Below are 22,860 nucleotides of genomic sequence, written 5' to 3'. Positions count from 1 at the left end.
GACTGACGCCAGGGGCACACACAGGCCCGACACGTACCAGCTCATACGTGTGCCCTACAGGGGCAGCAATAACCTCACAACTAATAAGTTCTCCTTCCCCTCATGCAAAGACTTCCAAATGCCCTGTTTTAAAAATAAGAAAAGTGAAATGTGTAGCCAGTATCCCATCTACCGGGCAGTTCACGAAACTGTTTCAAACAAGCCCACTGAGGCCAGTCCCAACCCCCTGCTCTGCGGCATCCGGTCCTAGCAGACGGCAGCGAACACAAATTACTACATAATCCCAACTACAGCCACCTTCCTTTCACCTGCAACGTCACACAACACCAAGATAGGAAGAAAAATAAGCACCATGAAATTTTTTTGCACAGCTTTAACGAAACATAGTTCACATAAAATAAAATTCACCCATTTTAAGTGTGCAATCCATAAGTTTGGACAAATGCACACAGTTGTGTAACCACTACCACGATCAAGATTTAAAACATTTCCATCCACTTAAAAAGTCCCCTGATGCCACGCTGCAGTCACCCTGGTCTAGGCAGCCACTATCGTTACAGTTCCGCTTTTCCTAGAATTCCATTTAAATGCACTCGTACAATCCGTGCTCCTTCCCGCCTGGCTCCTGTCACCTGGCAGATACTTTTCAGACCCATCCGTACTGCCGCGAGTGGCAGTAAGCCGTGCTGGGTGCTGCTGAGTGGTGTGCCACACTGCGCGGACACATTGCACCACATGTCACCGCTCACCGTGGGACAGGTACCCGGGCAGTCTCCAAACGGGGCCATTGGCGATCAAGCCGCAGACGTTCCCACACAAGTCCTGCGCAGACAAGCCCTCCCTTCCCTGGGGCTGGAACCGCTGAAGACGGTACATCAACGTTGCCTTTGTGTTTCTTCTCCTAACTGGCCGTCCCCCTCGGCAGCGCTGGGGGTCCCAGGACCTCCACATCCAGTTACACGCGGGACGGTCAATCGGTTAATTCCAGCCATTTCAGGTGGGAGTGGGATCAGCTGCAGTAACCCACTGGGGCTTTAATTCACATTCCTCTGAAGTCTAATGATGTGAGCACCTTCCCGGATACTTCCTGGCCTTCTGTATACCTTTTCTTGTGTCTATTCAAACCTTCTGCCCATTTTTAACAGTTGTTTGTCATCTGATTATTGGGTTGTAGGAGTCCTTTATGTAGGCTGGATACGAGTTCTTTGTTAGATATAGGTATTTTCCCCCAGTCCATGCCTTGCCTTTTCATTTTAACAATATCTGTCAACTAGCGAAAGCGTCTTTTAGTTTTGAAGTCCAGTTTGTGGATCTTCCCCTCTAGGTTCAATGCTATCTGTGTTCTAGGAAATCTTTTCCTAAGCCAAGGAAATAAAGAACACCATTACAGTTTTTCTACGATTATGCTGTTCTTCAGTTCTTTCTAGATATGGCAACCTAAGTGTCACTGTGTTGGACGGTTTCACTAATGTGGGCTCTGGCGGCCAGTGTTCACGACCCCAGATCCAGCCAGGCCCCTGCCCACCCGAGAGACCACTCCGCCAGTGCACTGTAGCCCTGAGACAACAGCCTTCTACAAACACCCTTGTTCTCTGAAACAGTCACAGCAACGTCTGATTAAGTAGGCGCTAGAGCACGGACTTCTCTTGAAGCCGACGCATGCTCGTCAGCTCCGGCGCCAGACCACACAGAAAAGCGCCCCCCCCACCGCCCCGCGCTTGCTTTGCTGCATCCCCTCCAGACCAGGAAGCGACACACGGAAGGGACACTGGGAGAGAAGTTCAGGGCAGGAAGACGAGCCCTGGCCACGCGCAACCCAGAACACCTCTGGTGGCTTCTTGGAGAAGCACTGGGGCACCATCTCACTTCAAATAACTGGGCAGAAATGGGGGCGACGCAACAGAAGGGACACCCTGACCAGGACACCGAAATCACCGCCCTTCCCTGCGCCGTGCAGGCGGCACCTGCCGTCCAGCCCAGGGCGGCTCAATCTGCTTCAGAACCAGCCAGGCTTTGCCGTAGGAAAAGCTACCCCTGGTGCCCGCGGCGAGAACACGACAGGATACAGACGTACACTATCAAATTTCAATCACACCAAAAAGGGCCTGATCACAAAAGCCAGAGGTCTATTTTTATGACGCCGGCACCAGGAATCCCTCCCCAGGGCATTCGAACACGGGGGCTGCCCGCGTAACTGATCTGACTCACGGCCGATCCTGTCCTGGAAGCCCCACAGCAAGGGTTGCCCCCAGACCCCTTCCTCCTCCCAGCAAGCCACGCCTCCCCGCCAGGCCCGCTCCCCCGCCCCCACAGCCTCCGGGGGCCACCCCTTCCCCAAAGTGACTGGCTCCGCACCCGCTGTCCCCACCAGGAACCCTGACATGGGGATGCCACCTTCCTAATCAAGTCGTGTGTGGAAGAAACCAAGAATCGAAATCACCCCGAACATCCCCCCCAACCCGGGCGCAGTGCTGAGCCAGGCCCAGCCTCCCGCACGGAGCACTCTGGTGCTAGGCACAGCCCAGAGAGGGCGTCTGCCTCCGGGGCTCCGCTGTGCCACAAACGATTTTCCAAACACTGGACTCCTTGGCCCAAGAGACCTCCGGGGACATCCAGGCCCGCACCAAGGTTTCCGTGGATACACCTGGGAGGGGCAAAAGGAACTGCCATGTCAGAGCTGAGCCGGAGGGGACGTGCCCACCTGGGCCCTCCAGAGCCGCTCAGCCAGGACACGACAGCCAGAGCCACCTGCAGCGCCTGAGCTGGACTCGCCTTCCCTCTAGCTCTGTGGCTGCCCAGCAGAACTGGCTGGGCCCCTCCCACCTGCCCCCAGGGTGGGCCCTGCTCTTCTCCCAGCAGAGGTTCCCCCACTCGTGCAGCATGCCCCCCGTCTCACGTTCCAAGGCCCCGACTCGGGGCGACGCCTCCGTGAAGCATGCCCACCTCCCGCAGCCCTGAGCTGCAGCACCGCCTGCTCTGCCCACCTGCACCTTCTAACTGCCATCGCAGCTGCTGCTGCTGACACAGCGGTGGCCACACCCACCTGCCATGTCCACCCCGCTGGCCCCTCCATCCCAGCGGGTCCACAGGCCCCACAGGTGGCACCCTGGGCTGAGCACCCATGTGAGTCTGTGACCTGTCTGACATGGACCCAAACATCTGCCCCACAGGCAAGCGTGGGTGGCACCACCCAGCACGCAGTGGGCACAGAGCACCCCTGCCTGGCAACGCCTGTCCTGCTTCCAGTCTCTGCTCCAGCATCATCAGAACCAAGTGGCCATCTCATTCTTCCTCTCCATAACCTCCCATGGCTCCCACTGCCTACAGAGTCAGCCTGAACTCCCCCGCACGGCTTTTGGTCTAAACCCGGCACCTGCCCCGTATCTAAGTCTGCCCTGACCACACCCCATTCTCTCGCTGCCCAGACAACCCTCACCTCTGTGCCTGCCCAGCTCCTACCCACGGGTCAGCTGCCCGTCAAGCACCTCAATTTTCCAGTGGGCCGGCCACTGGGGTCAGCCCCAAGTGAGGCAGGGGACACAGCAGAGGCTCCAGAGCCTGGGCTCTAGCCCAGCCCCAGCACGAGCCAGCTGTGGCCCCGGACAGCACGGCTTCAGCTTCCTCGTCCAGACAGGCTAACACCACCACGGCAAAGACTGATGTGACACCAGGGCCAATGACGCTCCACGGTGCTTGGAATAAAGTGGCGTCTTAAGAAATTTTGGCTGAAACTACACCTGCCAGGGTGCACCTGCTCAGGCAGCACGCCCCGAGACAGGAAGCCACACACACACTCCCAGGCTTCGCTGTGACTGTCGGCGCTTGGGCAGCGGGACTTACTGAGGGCGCCCGACAAACCCGGCTGCCTGAGTGCACAGAATGAGGCTGCCACAGACGCACACGGAGCCTCCAGGGGAAACTGCACACCTGCACATTGGTGGTGGGCAACGCAGCCATCAGGGCAAACGTGCAGAGGGAGAGGCTCAGCCTCCCGCTCCCCCTCCCATGGCCTGTCCCTGACTCCGTGGCACAGCCCTCACACTTGTCACGTCCCTCAGCGCCCCCTCTCCCCGCAGTCTGCACCTGGCCAGGCCACGGCCCTCCTCCAGGCCCGTCTGTCTGGAAGGCAGCTCTCTGACGACTCTTCCTAAGGAAGACACTACAACACCTGCCTGTGCCAGGACTGGGGATGACAGGTACCCCTCCAGCCCTAAGAACAGGCTTCCGGGTAGCCGGCTGCTGCGGCACCCTCTCCTCTGTCCCCCTCCCCGTCCCCAGCAAGACACAAGAGCACAGAGATTTACACGGCCACAGCTCCAACAGAAAGCGACCACAAGGGTGAGAGAGTCCAACCATCGCACACAAGAAGGGGAGCAGCTCCAAGCGGGCCGCAGGCTGCAGCAGGAGGAGCAGCGGGCTGCTGCCACAAACCCCAGAGGCTGGGGAGGCCGCGTCCCGGCTGCGGCAGGCTCTAGGCAGAAGGAAGAAGTAAGGAAACGGAATACATGCCGGCCCCAAGAGACCACCAGTGTCCCCCTCACCCGCCACCGGCCACCCAAAGATGAGGGGCACAGGGTGGCAGCCCCTGCACCTGCCCCAAGCTCACGCGGGCCTGTCCCTGCTACGGGCAACACCGCCCTGGGTGCCAGGGATGTGGCAGGGCCACCCAGGCAGGGTGCCCTCCCATCAAGCAACTCAGAGCTGAAAAGAAAGTGTTTTTGCCCCAAAACAGGGGTCTGAAAACAAGAAAATGCTCTCAAAAAGTTAAAAGGGACTTCAGAAAGGGAGGAAACGGCCACAGAAATAATGCCAGAAATGGACCTTAGCCCAGGTGACCTGAGCATGCAAGGGGACGGCAGCAGCACAGGTCCCAACAGGGCCACCGTCCTGGAACCGCTAGGAGGCAAGGGCAGCCTGCCGAGAGAGCTGGGTCAGGCCCGGTCCCGGGCTGCTCCGCAGTGCTCAGGCCACACGGCCCTTGCCCCTCGAAGCCCGAGGGCTGGGAGCCAGCACCCACCGCACCCCAGGGCCACGGCACAGTCAAGCCCCATCTGCTGTCCGGTCCAGACACGCCCCTGCCGACCTCCGGCCATGGGCTGCTCACCCTGTCCACACCCTCACCTGGCCCCAGGCTGCCCCAGCCAGGCACACGCCCTCACTGCCGCAGGAGGGGGCTGGGCCCTGGCAGGGACTTGGCCTCCCTCGTCCGAGACGCCAACTCCACTGAGGCCACGCTGCGCCCCCCGTGACCTCCACGGCCACGGAGGCAGCCCCTCATCCCCAGAACCCCTCCTCTGAGGGGCCTGGCCACCTACTGCGGCACGTCCTCCACACCGTGGGCCCACGCCTCTCAAGGCCACTGCCCTTCCCTGTGGCCCCCGTGGCCATCACTGGCTTGGCCTCCAAGTACTTCGGCAGGTTCTGGGCAGTGGGGACGCAGGGCAGGACAGCCAGACCCCACCCTCAAGGAACCTGCACTGGGGCATGGGTTCCATCCTGGCTGGCCACCACCTCTCCCTGGACAACCAAGGTCATGGGCCTCCCTGTCCAGCCCCTAAATGGCCACAAACCCCTGGAGAGAACAGTATGCTGGGGGCCAGCCGTCCCAGGAATGCCCTCGCCTGTGTCCGGCCTTCCACCAGCTTTCTGGAGCCTCCAGGCAAGCATCCCACTCTCCGCGTGGCCCACGACCGCAGCCACCAGGCTCGGGGACACGGTGCAGGCTGAGCTATCTGTGAGTGGCAGACACAGGGGCCTCCCCGAGACTTGGCCTAAGGGAAGGGGAACCTCAGTGTACCATGACTCTGGAATGGTGACACCTTGGATCCGGTGGCTGACATAAAATATACAACCGAAATTAACTCCTCCCATCTCTTTGTACGTTTTAATATGCTCCTTGAAATCATAAATCATACACGTTGGCCCACATTCTACTTCTACTGGAGAATACTGCTCGAAATTCTCTCCTTAAAAAACAAACTGAAAAGAAACAAACTATCCCCCGACCCCCTCCCCACCCTTCTGAGCCAAACGGTCTGAACCCCAGTCACGTCGCCACCTGCCATTCAAGAATGACCCGTCCAGCCCCCTCCTCCAGACGGGGCCCACCCCAGGGCACCCTGGGTCCTCCCCCGCAACCTCTGGGCACACCTCTGACCCCACGGCCCCCGCACCACCTCTGGCGCCAGGAAGTCCCAGACCGTGCCTGCGCTGCTGCCCTGTGCCCACACACACCAGGTGAGCACACCTCCCCGCGGCTGAAAACCCCACCAACCTCCCAGGACACCCCCCCTCCCACCTGCAGTGAGAGCCGGCCCTGTGGGGGCCAGGACACTTTCCCTGTGCCAGAGGCCACAACTGGCATCTTCACACAACACGACATCACACAGCCACAGAGATGAACCCCGCAACCGGCAACAACACGGAAAAGGCAAGTACAATGTTTGGGTGGCAAAAGTACCAAGTGACTGCCCACAGCCTGGAATGCGTTTACAAAACTGCAGCTAAAATGAAGCATGTCTGTTAGGAAGAGGCGATGAGCAAATGGGGACCCAGGGCAGGCACGGCCATGGGGGGCACGGCCCTGCCACACCCCGCAGAGAGGGCACGGGGACGGGGAGGGTGCAGGCTCGGGAGGGCCCTGGGACACTGGCGGGGTCCCAGTGATTCCACAGGGGTGGTGGGCAGGTGCCATGGAACTGTGGAAGTGACTACACGATAAATAAAGCAGGCCGCGCTGGGACCAAAGACCGTGACCGATTCGATTCTATGCATTTGAGATCTAAATACATCCTGTTCTCTGCCACAGCCTCCCATCCCAATTAAGGAGGCCCCAAAATCCCATCCTACCCACCAGATGAACCACGCCACCAGAAGACTCTCTGACTCACGCCCAGGCCTCGTGGCCACGCCAAGGTCACACGTGCTGCCAAGGGGGCAGAGTGACCAGGTGCTCCTGTTTGGCTGGCGAGACCCTGGTAGAGACCACCAGGTACACCCACAGGAACCCACCCCCGCCCACCGACAAGGGCTCCACGTGAGCGACTGTGCCCCTCAGTCCAGCACCCCATGGGACCTCCGTGGCCAAGAGAGACACAACAGCTGCTGGCAGCCGAGTGGGACACATCGTGCCCTGCGCAGGCCCGGCCACGGCCACGTCATCAGTGAGGAGCAAGGATCCGGCACAAGGGCAGCCGCCAGCAGGTGAGGGGACCCAGAAGGTGGGGACAAGACAGGGCAGCAGGCCAGGCCACAGCCCACACATGAGTCCCACCACTGCATGTCCCACAAATGACACCCACTATTCCACGTCCCACACGACACCTGCTACTCCATGTCCCACAGGAACCCCCCCCACCCCGCCACCCCTTGTCCCTCAATGGCTTGCTTGCTGCCTCTAAGCTGTCCACCCTTGGTCCTGTTGAGCAGGAGGTGGACTTCTTTCTCCTTTCGGCTTCCAAACTTGGGGAGCCGGGCCTGGAAACAGGAGCCACGTGGCCCAAGGCAGGTGGCAGCCCTTGCCCTTCCAGGGCTCCGGCGGTCCCAGGCTGGAGAGGAGGGCCTTTGGCACTGCCACTACCTTCCCCAATGGAATTTCTGAAAATAAGCATTTTATCTGTTGTGTTCTGTTTTGGACACCCCAGCGTTTTCCCTGCTGCCTTTGTCTGATGAGAGTCATTTCTGGTGCCCCTGAGTTATGGACTCGGCAGTTGAGGAACTTAGTGTGGACGTCTGCTTGAGCAATGCAGAGCCCGGCCAGGCACTCGTCACAGAGTGACTCCAGGTGACCCCCGCACAGTGCTGGCGCTCCAGCTCACGGCCTCACCGGGCGCTGACGGGCGTTAGGGTGCAGCACGCTCCCACTGGCCCCACCTGGACGTTCACTGCACAGGGCCCTCATCTGAACAAAGGGCTCTGTGGCTGCGAAGTCTGGAAAGCAGACTAGGTGCTCCCTGAGGGCCTGACTCTAGAACTGAAGGTGGGGCCACCCTCTTGTGCCTTCGGGGTGCTTCACAGGCCAGACGCGGCTCCGCTTGGGTCTCTGAGGCTGGGCTTGGGGATGGTGCCCCCTCAGTGCTGTGAACAGGGGCTGATCTGAAGGTGGGGCTGAATTAATGTTTGTTGACTGACCAACCAACCAAACTGCTAGACCATGTGCCGGGGCCTGTATCCCCCCTCCCCAGGCACTCTCTGCACACAGGCACAGGCAGCTGCCAAGTTCTCTAGGCTGAACTAGAGAAAGTGACACACGTCACTTCAGGGCCGGAGCCTGTAGACCAGGGGGAGCCTCCTGACCACTTGCTGCCCGTCAGCCAGCAGCATGGCCAGACCGACAGAGACGGGGCTTGGGGCTCGGCCAGGCAGATGAGGCGGCCCTGGAGGCAGCAGCGAGCCATGCAGTGGGGGGACCCAATGCTCGGGCAGAACAGAGTCCGCAGGGACCATCAGGTGAGTCTGAAAGGCAGAGACCACGAGGCACACTTCACTGTGACCCACACGCCCAGCCAGCGGCTGGAAAGGCCACGCGCCTATCCAGGTCTCTAACAAACCGGCTGCACCGTCACCTCCGACATCAGGCGGCCCACACCACACAGACTCAAGACATCTCCTTCCGTGTTTTTTCTCTTTAAAAGCCTGGTCCCTGAGCTCGGGCGTTTCAAGTACATAAGTTTGTTCCAAACTGAACCATTTCCAGTGTCTTCGAGGTACAACTGCAAGAGACGAAGCAAGAAGGAGCAACAGGCTCCCCAAGTTCCAGGCCCCCCTCCGCATCCTCACGGGGACAGAGTCTCTGCACAGGACCCTCCAGCTCCAGCGATCACAGACTGTGACTTCACGCCAACGTGTGGGAAGAGGGCCAGGACCGCAAAAACGGCCGAGATCCCCAAGTAAATGGCCACGGGAAGAGCAACGATGCCCCAGGGGCCTTCCCAAATAGGAAGCCCCAGCAGGCAGGGAGGACCAGCGAGCTGGACGACAAATGTGCCCACCACGTCTGTATTCCCCCAGGAGCGGCGGATCTTCAACCGTGGACCCCCTCCTGCGGGCTCCGACCCCCAGGCTGCCACACCCTCACCCGCCGGCCCCCAGCACGGCAGCCAGCCACACCCTCCCCAGCGCCTGCTTCTCCCTGGTCCCTCCTTCCAGGCCACTGAAGCGCCAGAGCTGGCCAGGGGGCAGCCTTCCATGGCGCCTCTAGACACTCGCTCCGTGAGGCCTCGCCTGGCCACGACTGTAAGTGCCACCAATGCCAGACTCCCAAATGCTGACCTCTGACCTGTGCTGACCGCTCCACGAGCCTTCACCCAACTACCCCAGCACTCCCCTCGGGAACAGCATCTAAACCTGACACCCCGCCAGCTCCATCCAGGGAACGCTCCAGTCCCCATCTCAACTCACCCTGCAAGGACCTCACCCTTCCCTGAGCCCATGAGCAAGTCCTGCGAGGACACCCACACCTCGCCATCACCTGGCACCTGCTACCGCCACCCCTGCAAGCCACAGACCACAGACGCAAAAGTGACCTCAAAACACGACTCAGATTCTACGGCTGCCTTGCTTAAAACCCCCAGTGGCTTCCAGCCACTGAGGCACCTGGAATAAATTCACACTCCCTGCAGCCCTGTGAGACACCGGCTCCCGTGACCCCACGACCCAGCACTGCCTCCCCCCTTTCCTCCGCCGCTGGCTCCGGGACCTTCTTTCTAACCTGCAGGGCCCCCGCACCTCCTCCTCCCTCCTCCTGGACACGGGTGCCAGGCTGCACACGGCTGACTCCCTTCTCGCCCCTCAGCCTCCTTGGAAAGGCCTTCCCCGACCACCCTCCCCAGTGGCCCCCTCTCAGCCACGGGCACCTACGCAATCAGACACACCTGCCCCTGTGTTTCCTATTAACTATGAAGGCACCACAAGAGCAGGGCTGTCTCCTGGGACCCCCAGGCAGGACCCCTGGCACCCACATCAGCCTTCCTCGTTGGCCAAACACGTGCCCCTAGGATGCACTCCTGCAAACAGGTCGCAGCAGAGAATACGCGGCCAACACCCAAGTGAACAAAGTCTAATCTCACTTAGTCAAAGAAATGCAACTTAGAACCAGACATAATTTCCTTTAGAACGGTATTGATTTCTAAAAAGTCATATTTTGGCAATGGTTTTAAAACAGTAAACTGGTGTAGGAGTTTGTATCAAAGCCTGCAAAATGCTCAACCCGTCAGACGCACGCAGAGCTGAGCAGAAAGATGTTCACCTGGGGGGTCCCCGTCGGGCAGGTGGGCATTAGCCCCGCACCCTGGTGCAAGGCCTGTTACTAAACTCTGGCGCCTGGGAGACCTTGGCGTGGCGAGGGACGCACACAGGACAGAGCACGACAAGGCACAGCACGGACACGCAGGATCATGGGATGGTTCTGATTTTGTAAAAATCAGAAATACAGAAACAGACCCGCATTGAACACAGGCTGAAGTGACGTACCCCAAAATGTCCACTGTCTGGGCCAGGTGCGATTACAAGTGACTTTATTTTCTTCTTCACAGTTTTCTTTACTTTCCAAACTTCCTATCATGAGCATAAACTCATTTTACAAAAACTCAGGTTAGAAAAGAAGTCAAGTGACGAATAACTTTACAGTACTTATAGCTATGTTACGAAGTCCATCGGGCTGACTTCCCACCCACCCTTCATGCCACTGCCACAGCACTTCAGACACAGACGTCACCGCCCGCACACAGCTGCGACGCTGGCCAGCGCCGGGCGCGGCTCTGTCTCACGGCCTGTGCTCGGCTCACATGAAAGCCACGGAGACAAAGCTCCTCTATGAAAGACCCAAAAGACATAAAAGTTCTTTTAAGAACTTTTCACAGGCCGTTGTCCCAGCACTTCGGCACAAAGTTGGAGAAACGGCGGCCCCCCAGCCCTGCAGAACAGGGCGCCGGCCTCACCACCTGCAGCATCTCCTTCCCCCAAAGCGCCCCCGGCAGACCCCGACCCCAAGAGCCTTGGCTGGCCCTGGGGTGTGTGGGGGCCGCACCCAGCACGGGGAGGAGGGCTCTCCCGGCTCCTGGTGTTCTGCTCTGTCCCTGCTGCGTCCACTCAGACCTCTCACCCCGCAAAACAATTCCTGTGGGAGCTACAGACCTGACTGCTGCGCCCTCATTCTAAAACCTCAGTCCACAAGAGAACTGTTTTAGGGGTTTCCTGACCTCTGGAGTTGGGAGAACCTTGGAAATGGCCCCTCTGAGGTCCAAGTGTCCCAACACCACCCTAGCCGGACATGCCCCTTCCTGGCCACACTCCTCTCGCAAGTTTGGGGGGTGAAGGAAGCAGGCATGTACCTTCCTCATGGCCACGTTTCCCTCTAATGCCCAGTGAAGACACAGAAAGGTCCCACCAAACTCTCAGGAAGGACAGACAAAAATGCGACTTAGCTTCAGAGACCGGCAGAGCTACAAAGCCGCTCTGAGCTCCACCAGACTTCTCCAGACGGCCATGCAATTCCCACAAGATGATCCCACTGCACCGCATGGCGTCCCACGGGAGCGCTGGGCAGTGGTTCCGGCCTCCATCCGCTCTTCACACTGGGTGGTGGAGGGCGGCCGGAGCCACAGAAGCCCGAGACAGTTCAGGGACAAACAGGGCAGGAGTCTACGCACTTTCTCTAAAGGGGTGAGGGGGTCCTCATCGTGGACAATGCATCTCTGTTTTTTGAAAGTTTTAATTCCTTGGTGCAAGCATTCAACAATATGTAAAAATCAAAAATTCTAATTCAAAGCCCAACCACGGAAATACAAAGCACCCCATTTTCAAGCATAACTTCACAGTACTTGATCTACTTCACAGCAATGTCAAAGAGCTACTCTCTGGGTAAGAAATTTTGCAAAACAGCTGCAAGCACGTTTGCAGCTGACAAGGCCACAAGGCCACCCAGCCTCAGGCCCACCTGCAAGCTGAGTACAAGAAGTGGCCAGGTGAGCAGCACCTAGAAAAGAAGCTCCCACAGCGAAAAACTCCCCTTGCCTTTTTTTTTTTTTTAACTTACCTGTCTTATTACTATCAAAGGCCTGACAAAATAAAACGCTGCCAACCTGCAGCCTAAAAGAAGCTCCACAGGTGAGAGCCACGACAGCCAGTCCTCTCCCAGAAGCTGGAGATTCTCCGCTCAGCGTTAACACAGGAAAAGCGAAAGTGCTCCTGAGAACTATCCAAATTGCCCACATCTCAGGCAAGTTTCTCCAGAGCCCTTTTAAATCTCTGCCTCAAGATTTTCAAAAACAGTTAATTATGTTTTGATCAACTCACATATAGCCCGCTATTTAAAAAAGCCTTCTTCAAATTTATCATTTAAATGGAAGAAAGCTCATGTTTATACACTGAAAAAGACTTAGGAAGCATACCAGGAACTACCTTGATTTCACTTTGACTTCAAGGAAGTAGAGCACGCCCCACTGCTGCCCCGCTGAGCTGGGTCACTGATGCTCTGATCGGACACCCCCTCTGGGACACTCCTCACAACACAGCTGGGAGCCCAGCGACAATTCTGGGAGCCAGGGCGGCTTTGCCCTTTGCCCTCGGAGGAGCAGGGCCAGCTTCCCCCCTCAGATTCACCAACCGCGTAGGTGCGCCAGGACACCACTTCCTAGGTGGCTTCCTCGTGCCCGGGGACGGCGTTGACACAGGAGTATGTGAGCTTGGACGGAAGAGGACTTTCCAGGTCCTCACGTTAGCCACGTGGGGAAGATCCCTATTCGTCAGGAGCACAAGAATAGTGAGAACAGACGCTCCTGGAGTGTGACAGGACCACTTCCTGGCTGTCACTAAACGGTGAGGACCACTGACCCCAAGAGACACCCGAAGATACTTGAGATCCTCCCAACCGCAGTCACCAAGATAATCCTGCTCATCCCAAAGGCAGTGGTGACCAGCCAGGAGGGACGCCAGGCAGAGGGACAGGAGTAGCTACCTGCCCCCTGACCCCGGCAGGGCAGAGGGAAAGGCACAGCCGCAGCCTCTGTCCGACCGCAGAGCTGACAGGCACTGTCCTTGAACAGTTCCGCAAAGTTACTTTTCTTTGTCCTTTTCAAATGTCACTGCTACCAGAGTATATCATGAGGAACACTGGGCTAGAGCCTTTGGCCTAAATCGAGCCCCCTACCCGGGCCCACTGCCCCAATGTCGGCAGGCGGGCAGTGCCTACCGCAGAGTGACCCACCCGTGACACCTTGGCAACGTACAGAACCAGGGGTGCAGAACCAGTCAGCTACCACACCAAACACCTCGGTCGCTGAGAAAACATCCAACCTGGATGCGGTTTTGATTTGAATAAAGCTGTCCTTAAAAGATTTCGCTAGTCTACAGCAACATAATATTTAAAAAATAGTGGAGGCCGGGCGCGGTGGCTCACGCCTGTAATCCTAGCACTCTGGGAGGCAGAGGCGGGCGGATCGTTTGAGCTCAGGGGTTCGAGACCAGCCTGAGCAAGAGCGAGACCCCGTCTCTACTAAAAATATGGACAACTAAAAATATATATAGAAAAAATGAGCCGGGCATGGTGGCACATGCCTGTAGTCCCAGCTACTCGGGAGGCTGAGGCAGGAGGATCGCTTGAGCCCAGGAGTCTGAGGTTGCTGCGAGCGAGGCTGATGCCACGGCACTCTAGCCCAGGCAACAGAGCGAGACTCTGTGTCAAAAAAAAAAAAAAAAAAATAGTGGAAAATGTAATGGACTGGGAAAGTATGTGAATAATAAATGCTACTAGACAGCTGTGTGTACCACTCAACCTGACGGAATTTCACATTCTTCAAAAATTGGTCAGTCCCACCTGACAGCCGGGAAAACGGAGGCTCCATCCCAGGTCAAACGGCAATAGTGCCCTCAAGTAACAAAATTTAAACTTCTAAGAATGTCCCTTACGCCAAAGTACTTGCTGCCAAAGTTAGCCCCCAGACTTTCCAGTTCCCACAACGTCACGCGGCAGGCCTTCCACACTGCGCCCCGCAGCCTGGGGACCACCCCGGCCCAAATAGCGCAACCAGCTACTAGTGGACCTTCCCCGCTCCCACAAACAAACAGCACGGTTCACCATGGATGGGAACCGGCGCCCTAGGTGCCTGTCCTCACACACACTGACCCTGGGAGTGTTCCCTTTAAAATAAGTAGCGCGCAAACAGTCCCTAGGCCCAGGTATGGTGAGGCAAGGGTCCTGTCCTGGATGGGGATCTACACTTTAGCCAAATCAGAGCGACAGGAGAGTAAATTCTGCACAAAAGCAGAAGCAGCAGAGGCGTACTAAAGAAAATGCCAACTTGCCCAGCCAAACGAGAACCTTTAGAAAGGAGCATCTTCAACATAACACCTATCCAAAAAGATCGTTCAAAACCACTTACACGTATGCTAATTTTGGTGTCATATCACAGTTTTCCTCCTTCAACTATAATCGTAATATTACTTTGATGTTGCGGCTCTCCCCAGCTGTACGTGACCAGCTAGTGCCTTGCAGCGCTCTCGGGACAACTGCATCGGCGACAACAATCTTGCTAAAAGACTTGCGTTTTCTCATTTTTCCCACTGTGAATGAAACTCAGACCGTGGCACCTCAAGCCAGCAAATTACAATTACGTTAACATAAATGTCCCTTTACAAAACCATCCTGACAAAGAGTATCAAGACAGAGTTTGCTAAAACCAAATGCAACACGCAGTGAGCTATGGAGATGAAACGTACCAACGCCTGGGGCCAGGCCGGGAGGACTTCAGGGTGAAGCCTCCCTCGTCCCCTGCCCCACCTCCACAAAGGGAGGCACTGGGGGAGGCCCTTTCACACTCAGTCCAATTGCCACCCATCTGCTACTCCACTTGACACCTACGTGCGGCCTGGGTGCAGGCCCACCCTGCACCTCCCAGCTCCACCGACTTGGAACAAGCATGAGTTGTGAGCCAAGCAGGAGTTACTTCTACCTTTCTTCTAAACACTTTTATCGTGAAAGATTTTCATAAAAAGGAAACATCAACTAGAAGAATTTATTATTCTCTCATTGATCAATTGTAAGATGCAACCAGAATATCTATAATTTACCATGCTGATTTACAAAGTTAAGTTATACTGTTCAAAGGACTGTGGCTTGGGGCATTGGTAGTAGCTTTAAATATACTTTTTTGATTTGGCTGTTATTAAAATAAATGATGTAATTAGAGTTCCTAATCAGCAGATCAAGTGAAGGGAGACATGAAGAAACAGATGTAAATCTTTTATTTTCTAGAAAGCATTTGTCCCCTTGAAAGCACCACTCTCAGCACTGTCACCCAAATGTCCCCATGAGCTGCTCTCTGCTCTCACATACATGGGGACTGATGAGAACTCATGCAAAGAACCAACGCTTCTACAGATGCCTTTCAAGCTATCTCCTTGTCAGATACAACCAACCCTAAAACTAACCTGAAAACAGGACAGAAGTGGGTCCCAGGCTCACTCGTGACAAAGATGGCAGAGATGCCCTTTTCAAACCACATCTTCCTCCTGTGCCCCAGACTGAAAAAAGGGATGGGGCTTTACCCATGTGGAGGCTCAGAGTAAGGGAATGCAGTCAACTCCCCGTGGCCAGCCCTGTCACCACCTGACGGGTGCACCAGGCGCTGGCCCCGGCCCCCAGCTTCAGACCGTGACGGGGCAGCACGGGCACATCCTGGCTGAGGAGAGCTTGTGACAAAACACACAGGACCACGGGACAGATATTTTCAAAAGCAAATAAAAAGTATCATGATATTTTACATAATGGACTACAACCATGCATCACTTTTTTAAAACATTACTAAAGACCAGCCATATTTTCCACTAGAAGGTAAAAAAAATACACAAAATGAGTCAAACAGAGCTTTCAATAAAACACCCCCTACAAACTCCGCGGTGCCCCCAAAGTTTGTCATGAGGAGCATCGCAGCACCTCCTGGGTAGCTTCACATCCGCTCTTCCTCCCCAGAGCGCCCGGCCCCTGGGGCAGCCACGGCAGACACACTTTTCCTGGCGGTCAAGTCCCTGGCTCCGGCCCTATAGAGCAGATCCCCACCGGAACCTGACTGCCAGTCCTGAACTTCACACGCCGTGACAGGAAAACCTCTCGCTTCTGAAGATGCTGCAATACTTCCGAAGTGACCAGCAGCTCTTTTCAGAAAGCAGGAGGGGACGAGGGAAGGACCGATGTTTGCTTGCTGTTCCTACTACTGCTGCCACCGCGGCGCTGCTACAACTGCACGGCACAGTTACTACAGACCAGGGAGGAGCTCTCCACTGCCATCCAGGGAGGCTGGGCGGAGGGACCCGGAGAAGGTAGGACGCTCCGCCGCCAGAGGATCCCCAAACAAAAGCAGGCGGGTAAGCAAGTGCCCAGCAAAGAATCTTTCTCGTCAAGCCTGAGGGGCCCTAAGGAACCGCAGAGACAACAGACTACACAGCAGTGTGAAAACTGCCAGGGCTGAAGGGGTTTCTGAGTCCAGAGCATCAGCTGTGAGTGCGCTGCGCTCCGGTGTCACCAGGCATCACCAGGACCACCCCAAGAACCCTGCATGGAGCAGACAGGGACTGACGCCCTCCCCCCGCCCCAGAAAGCAACGACAAAAGTCACTGGGCGTTCCTTTAGGCACTGACACTGCGCTGAAAGGGCAGGGAGACACAAGGTGCTGACACACTGCTCCAGAGCAGGGTGTTCAGCCAGGCTGCCTGCCGGGGCTCTCCCAGGCTGAGCCTGACATCTCTGCCTGCCCAGAGGCAATAGGGACGTCTCAAGGAGAGGCATCACCCTGCCGTGACCTCACCTGTACAAGGGAGATCTCTATCCCAGGGTCACAGGGGAGCAGGGAGCCTCGTGAGGACACAGACCCCGAGTCTAACTGCAAAAACTAGGCAAGGAAGCCCACACTGCTGGAGTCCGGCTCCAGCACCAGAAAAGCAGCAGACCTGGGCACATCCCTGAACTCCGCACAGCCCACACCTGGTCCCAGGACGCTTCTGGGGGGTGGGAAGCCCACACAGAGCGGGAGCAGGAGGGGACCCACTCAAAAAGTTGTTCCTGGTAAAACAACTTTGAAATGCAGACCAGGACCAAGACACACGACAGCCAGCCAGGATGTCAGGGGCAGGGAGGACAGACCCACGCTGCCACTCACACCCACTTGCTCACTCACACACGAGGCAGAGGCTGCGCCCCCCACCTCGCCTGCCAACCCACAGGGCCTGCGGGACAGATGACCTTAGCGTTTCAGCAGCTGAGAACTTCCTGGAACTGGCAGCTGGCGCGGCTCGGACCCGCCCTTCCCTCCGCCCCGCGCGTCCACTCACCTGGGGGCAGCTGGAAGTTCTGGATGTTGGTCGGGTTCTGCGGCGGCTGCGGCAGGCGCGGGGCCAGCACGGTGGGCGTCAGGGTGGCACGGATCCCGCCGGTGGTGGCCGCGGGCGTGCGGGGCAGGCTCTGGGTCGTGGGGCCGGCCGCGCTTTTGGGCAGCCCCGTGGGGGTCCCCGGAGCGGGCGGCGGGACGGCGGGGCCGGGCAGCGCCCCTTGCATAGTTGGCCCGAGGATCATGCCGGCCGCGCTGCTGGCCGGGCCGCTGGCCGCCAGGGTCTGCGCCGGCGGGGGCGCCGCCTGCACCACCGTCTTGGGCGACTCGGCCTTGACCCCCGGCGCGGGCGGCGCGGCGGGTGCACCGGGCCCGGGCTGGCCGCTGCCCCCTGCGGGGCCCCCGGCGGCCGGGGCGGGGGCGGGGGCGGCCGCGGCGCTGCCCCCGTTCTGGGCCGCGGCGGGCGGCGCGGCGGGGGCAGCGGCCGGGGGTCCGGGCGGGTGACCGGGCGGCCGGGCTAGGGGCGCAGAAGCGGGGGGCGGCGCGGGGGGCGCGGGCGCGGGGGCGGCGGGGGGCGAGGGCGCGGCGGGCGCGGGGGGCGCGGCGGCGCCCAGGAAGGGGGGCGTCTGGATGACAGTGCCGGGGGCGGCGGGCTTGGGCAGCGGAGGCGGCGCGGGCCCGTTGTTGACCAGGCTGACAGCAGGTGCGGCGGCGTGGTGCGAGTTCAGCAGCGCGGCGCTCCCATTCAAAGTTTGCGCGGCGCCGGGGCCGGCAGGCTTGCCGGGGCCGGGGCCGGGGCCGGGGCTCGGGCCGGCGCGGGCGGCCAGCGCGGCGGGCCCGGCGGGCTTGGCGGGGCCGGCAGCGGGCTCGGGCCCCGCGGCGGCGGCGGGCCCCGGGGCGCAGGCCCCCGCGCTGCCCTCGGGCGGCGGCCTCAGCTTCGCGGCGGGCGGCGCGGGCCCTGCGGGGACAAGGGGGCGGCGCGGTGAGCGGGGGCGCGGGCGCCGCGGCCCCCCGCCCCCCGGCCGCGCTCTACCTGCGGGGGGCGGCTCCGGCGCCGCTCCGGGCGCGCCCTCGGCGGGGGCGGCCGCCCCGGCGCCCGCGGCTCCGGCCGGGCTGCCGCTCACAACATGGTTCCCGAGCGCGCCGGCGGCCGCGGCCCGCACCTCGGGCGTGCGCGGCGCCAGGTGGTGGTGGTGGGCCGCGCTGGCCGCCAGCTGCGACTCGAGCGAGCCCACCAGGTCGCTCACCACTTTCTCGTCCACCTCGCTGTTGAAGAAGACCTCGTCCAGCAGATCCGAGCCCGCCGCCATCTTTTTTCCTCGGCCGCCGCCGCCGCCGCTCGGCCGAGCGCGCCTGGGCGAGGAGGAGGCGCCGCGCGGGGCGGGCGCGGGGCGGGCGGGGGGCGGCGCGCGGCCGGCGGGGGCGGGGGCGCGCGGCGGGTGGGGCGGGGCGAGGCGCCGTGCGCAGGCGCGGGCCGCCGGCGCCGCCCATTGGCTGAGGCGCGTGCTTAAAAGGCGCGGCCAATGGCTGCGAGCGCTAGTGTTCGGCGCGAGCGGGCGGCTGGGATGCTACGGCGGCGGGGTCTGGGGCGCTGGGCCCGGGGTGCGGGGCTGGCGGGCGCGGGGACGGCCAAGCGGGCGGCAATCGCGCCGGGCAGGGCCGGGGCCGCGAAGGGCGGCGGCGGCGGGCCTGGCCCTTTGTCTGCCCCGCTCCAAAATGGCTGCTGCAGCTGACGGGGCGCCGGGCGGCGTCGTGGCCGGGCGGGCCGCTGTGCGCGGTGGCGGCGGCGGCGCGGGGCCGCCCGGGGGACGCCGCCTGCGGGCCGGGAGCGCCGCGCTGGGCCGGGAGGCGCGCAGAGGAGCCGGACGGGCGCTGGGCCTCCGCTCTCCGGGCCGGGGGTACTGGCGCCGCCCCGGGCGCCCGGGGAGGGCCGGGCGCTCGGCCGCCTCGCCCCGCAGTGGAGGCCGCTCGCGGGCTCGCCGTCCATCTTTGGGTCCGCGGGCCGCGCGGCCGTCCCCTCAGCGGCTGCTCCCGAAGAGGACGCCCGACGCGCTGCCGGGGAAGAGGACGGTGCCCCCCGGGCGCGAAATGGGTTCCCGAGGGCGAAGCCGGAACGCCTGAAGTAGTTTTCTGCTCTTAATTTACTTTTTTGGAGGTTGGTGGGAGAAAATTATCTGCAACAACGTTTACCAGCACCTTCGAGATAGAAGTATTTCAGTTACAGTCCAGCCCCCGCTTTCTGGGCGGTTCTTTGTTGTTTACTAAAGGGTAGCATTATTGGACATTTCTGGTGGTTTTCTTTTCTCCCACTTTTTCGTAAAAGCCCAGAAACGGTTTCCAGAGAGAAATGCTCGCCTCGGACCTCCCTGGCGGCGTGAGACCACGGGGTCGTCCCTGCTGAGGACACGGTGGCTCTCAGCACGGGCTGTTGCGTAGCGAGGAGTTGCTTCAGTGGTTGCAGCAAACCAACCTCCCGGCTCGCAAAAGCAGAGCCCTGCTGGGCCCGTCCCATCGCGGCCTCAGACTGAGGGACACTGGCAGCTGGAGACAGTACTATGACAACAGCAGCCAAGGAGCAGCGCAGGCTGGAGCCCGAAGGTGCCTCCCCTAGGGGAAGAGTGTTTGGGGGAAATGCTATAAATGTGCAGCCGGAATTGTGTACTTGGACTTTAGCCCGCAGAAGGCAGGAAAGGAGGCGACTAGACTGAGCTGGGTACGAAGAAGCAGGGGGGTGGGGAGGTATGTGCGAACGTGGGGGAACCAGGGCGCTCCAGTGGGCGCCCAGAGCTCAGTGTGGGAGGCTGGCGTGAGTTTCCAAAAAGTGCAGAAGTTTGGAGTAAGATCTCAGAATTTTTAAATGTTGACAAATAATTAGGATTTTTTTTCTTTTTGAGACAGTCTTGCTCTGTCATCTGGGCTAGAGTGCAATGACATCACATAGCTCACTGCTGCCTCAAACTCCTGGGCTCAAGAGATCCTCCTGCCTCAGCCTCTCAAGTTGCCAGGACTACAGGTACACAACCTCCATGCCAGGCTAATTTTTCTATTTTTTTTGTAGAGATGGGGTCAGGCAGGTGTTGAACTCCTGGCCTCAGGCAATCCTCCTGCCTCAGCCTCCCAGAGTGCTAGGATACAGGCGTGAGCCACTGTGCCTGGCCTTAATTAGAATATTTTAAAGTAGGTCAAACCAGACCATAGGCAGGCCGGCCTCAGCCCCGCGTGCAGCTTGTGTAGTGAGAAACACCAGGTGTGCAGCACAGCCTGTTCCCACAAACCCTTCAGGTAGGAGTCGGGGCAGAAGGAAACAAGCAGCGGTGCCACAAGGCAGAACAACGCAGAGTGTCACATCAAAGAGACCCCCAGGTCCCAAAGGCCTACGTAGCTTTGGGGGTTCCCATGCTCATGCCCCCACCCTTCAAGTCCTCTGCAGCTACACTAATGAGATCTTTAATAAAAGTCAGTGGTGCCGTCCCCAGAGTGGTGGCTCCTGTGTTCTCCAAAGGCCCTGCCAGGAGCCACCTCCTGCGCTCGTGCCTTTGTTGACATCACCCCCAAAGTCCTCGGGCGCACCCTCAGCCTGGCAGCTGTGGCCAGGTTAAAGGTCTGTGCCCACCCGACCCAACTTCCCTCGCAGAAAGGTCTTGTGACTAAAAGGACCTGGGGGAGGTGACAGCTTAGGCAGCAGTGCTGTGTCCGTGCTGGTAAGAGCTGGAGGATGAGGAAGCTGCATGGCTCCTCCCTCCTCCTGATGTGTACGTGGGGGAGGGGGACACTGCCACCCTGTTAGCCTTGGTCAGCCTGAGGACTTGGGGCCAAATTTTCTTTGAATATCTCTGTATGATTTTACTTGTTGCCACAAGCTGTTATGACCTACAGTTTGAAGGAAAAAATCCACCTGGCCTAAAAAAAGAAAAGGGGGAATTAAAACAAGTGTAAAATTATAAGCACCGTGTTTAAACGTGGAAAAGTGTTTGCTGTGAGAACGGCAGAACCCCACACAGCACGTCCTCGCGCCTGTGTGCCGCACACGTGCAAGGCTGTGCGCAGAAACGCAGCTTCCCAGGCCAGTGGCTTTGTGGACATTCTAAGTTTATTAAGCAATATATCGTCTTTTTCAATAAAATGGAGCATCAGACACGCTCACTAAAACATAATAAACATAACCGAGAGGCACTGGTTTCGGTGTTGCCCTGGCTGTGTGGAAGATCTGCAGTGTTTGTTACGTTATCTATGCTTCTGTCCACTGCCTGAAATCCTTCCTCGTAAAACAACTTGTTTTTAAATGCAGCTAGATGGCAGCTGGTGGCCTAGGGCTGTTCCCGAGTCCATTTCCTGGGTGACTCCACCAGCCTAGCCGGCATCGTTCCTCCTTGCAGACTCAAGGGATGTGTCCGTGGTCAAAAGCGGATCCACATCCCAAGAGGAACTCACGAGCACACAGCTGTTCCATAAGCAAAGGTGTATGCGTGTCCTAGCGCCACAGCAAATCATCACCAACTCGCACACTGAAACAACGGGATTTTGTTCTCTCACAGTTCTAGAAGCCAGAAGTCCACAGTCAAGGTGTGGGCAGGGTTCACTCCCTCCTCCAGAGTCCTTCTTGCCCCCTCCAGCCTCTGGGGGCTCCAGGTGCTCCTGCGCTGCTCATGGCCGCAGTCTCTGTCTTCACCTGGCCTTCTCCCCAGGTGTCTGTGGCCTCCTCTTTCTGTAAGGGCACATTAGATTTGGGAGCCACCTAAGTTGAGAGTGATTTCATGACAAGATCCATAACTAGTTGTATCTACAAAGACCCTACTTCCAGACCAGGTTACATCCTTATGTTCTGGCTGGACATGAATTTGGGGGGTGGGAGGAATACTGTTCAACCCAGTATACCAGGACACTCATTTGTGTACTTCTGGAGAGAGCTTTGAGAAATCAGAAGGCACTTGTTGGCCTGTCCTGCCCCTTCACCCTGGGACTGGAGGCTGGAGTGCATGGCAGTAGCCTGCGACTCAGATCTGGAGTGGAGTCCACCGGCCAAGACAATCCCTTCCCTGCCCTGCTTTCCCAGGAAGATGATGCTCAGATCTGCTCCACCAAGACCCCGTTCCCGGGGACAGCTCGGGTGCCCACCAGCAACAGTCAGGACAGACACACTGGGCACTCCCTGCATGCCGGGCTCAGCCTGGTGTGCAGATGAGGGGCTGTAGCTCAAGGTTAAGTGAGTGCCCCAAGGTCTCATTCTTGGGAGGGGCAGAAACCCAGGACTCAGACCTGAAAGCTGACAGACCCCTCCGTCCACACGCCAAGCGCAGATTAGACGCCTGCTTGCTGAATTAGTCAGGCCTGCTTCCTCTCTCAGATTGACCTAGATCTCCTGAGTGGGGCTGTCTACTAACTCGCAAGTGACTCACTGCAGCAGCCTCTTGGCTGACTCCCACAATGGCTAACTAGAGCCATCGTGCATGGACTTTACTAGCGTAACTCGGAGAGCTCATTTCAAAGTTCAGGAGGGAATGGCCTGCTCCTGGCGGCACTCCAAGGAGTCAGCCTTCTTGTC

The 22,860-nt window shown here is 58.8% G+C and overlaps 1 protein-coding gene across 1 annotated transcript in view; it reads right to left on the bottom strand.

Moving 5' to 3' along the window:
• Window positions 1–18,628, bottom strand: part of TAF4 (TATA-box binding protein associated factor 4) — a 75,800-nt gene extending 57,172 nt beyond the window's left edge. The window contains exon 1 of the mRNA XM_069495583.1: window positions 17,323–18,628. Within this exon, the coding sequence (XP_069351684.1) occupies window positions 17,323–18,628 (1,306 nt within the window). The remainder of the gene's footprint in view (window positions 1–17,322) is intronic.
• Window positions 18,629–22,860: the final 4,232 nt, after the last annotated feature.

The sequence above is a fragment of the Eulemur rufifrons genome, chromosome 20 (genome assembly GCF_041146395.1).
Source record: "Eulemur rufifrons isolate Redbay chromosome 20, OSU_ERuf_1, whole genome shotgun sequence".
Classification (NCBI taxonomy): domain Eukaryota; kingdom Metazoa; phylum Chordata; class Mammalia; order Primates; family Lemuridae; genus Eulemur; species Eulemur rufifrons.
This window is presented reverse-complemented; position numbering and strand designations above follow the sequence as displayed.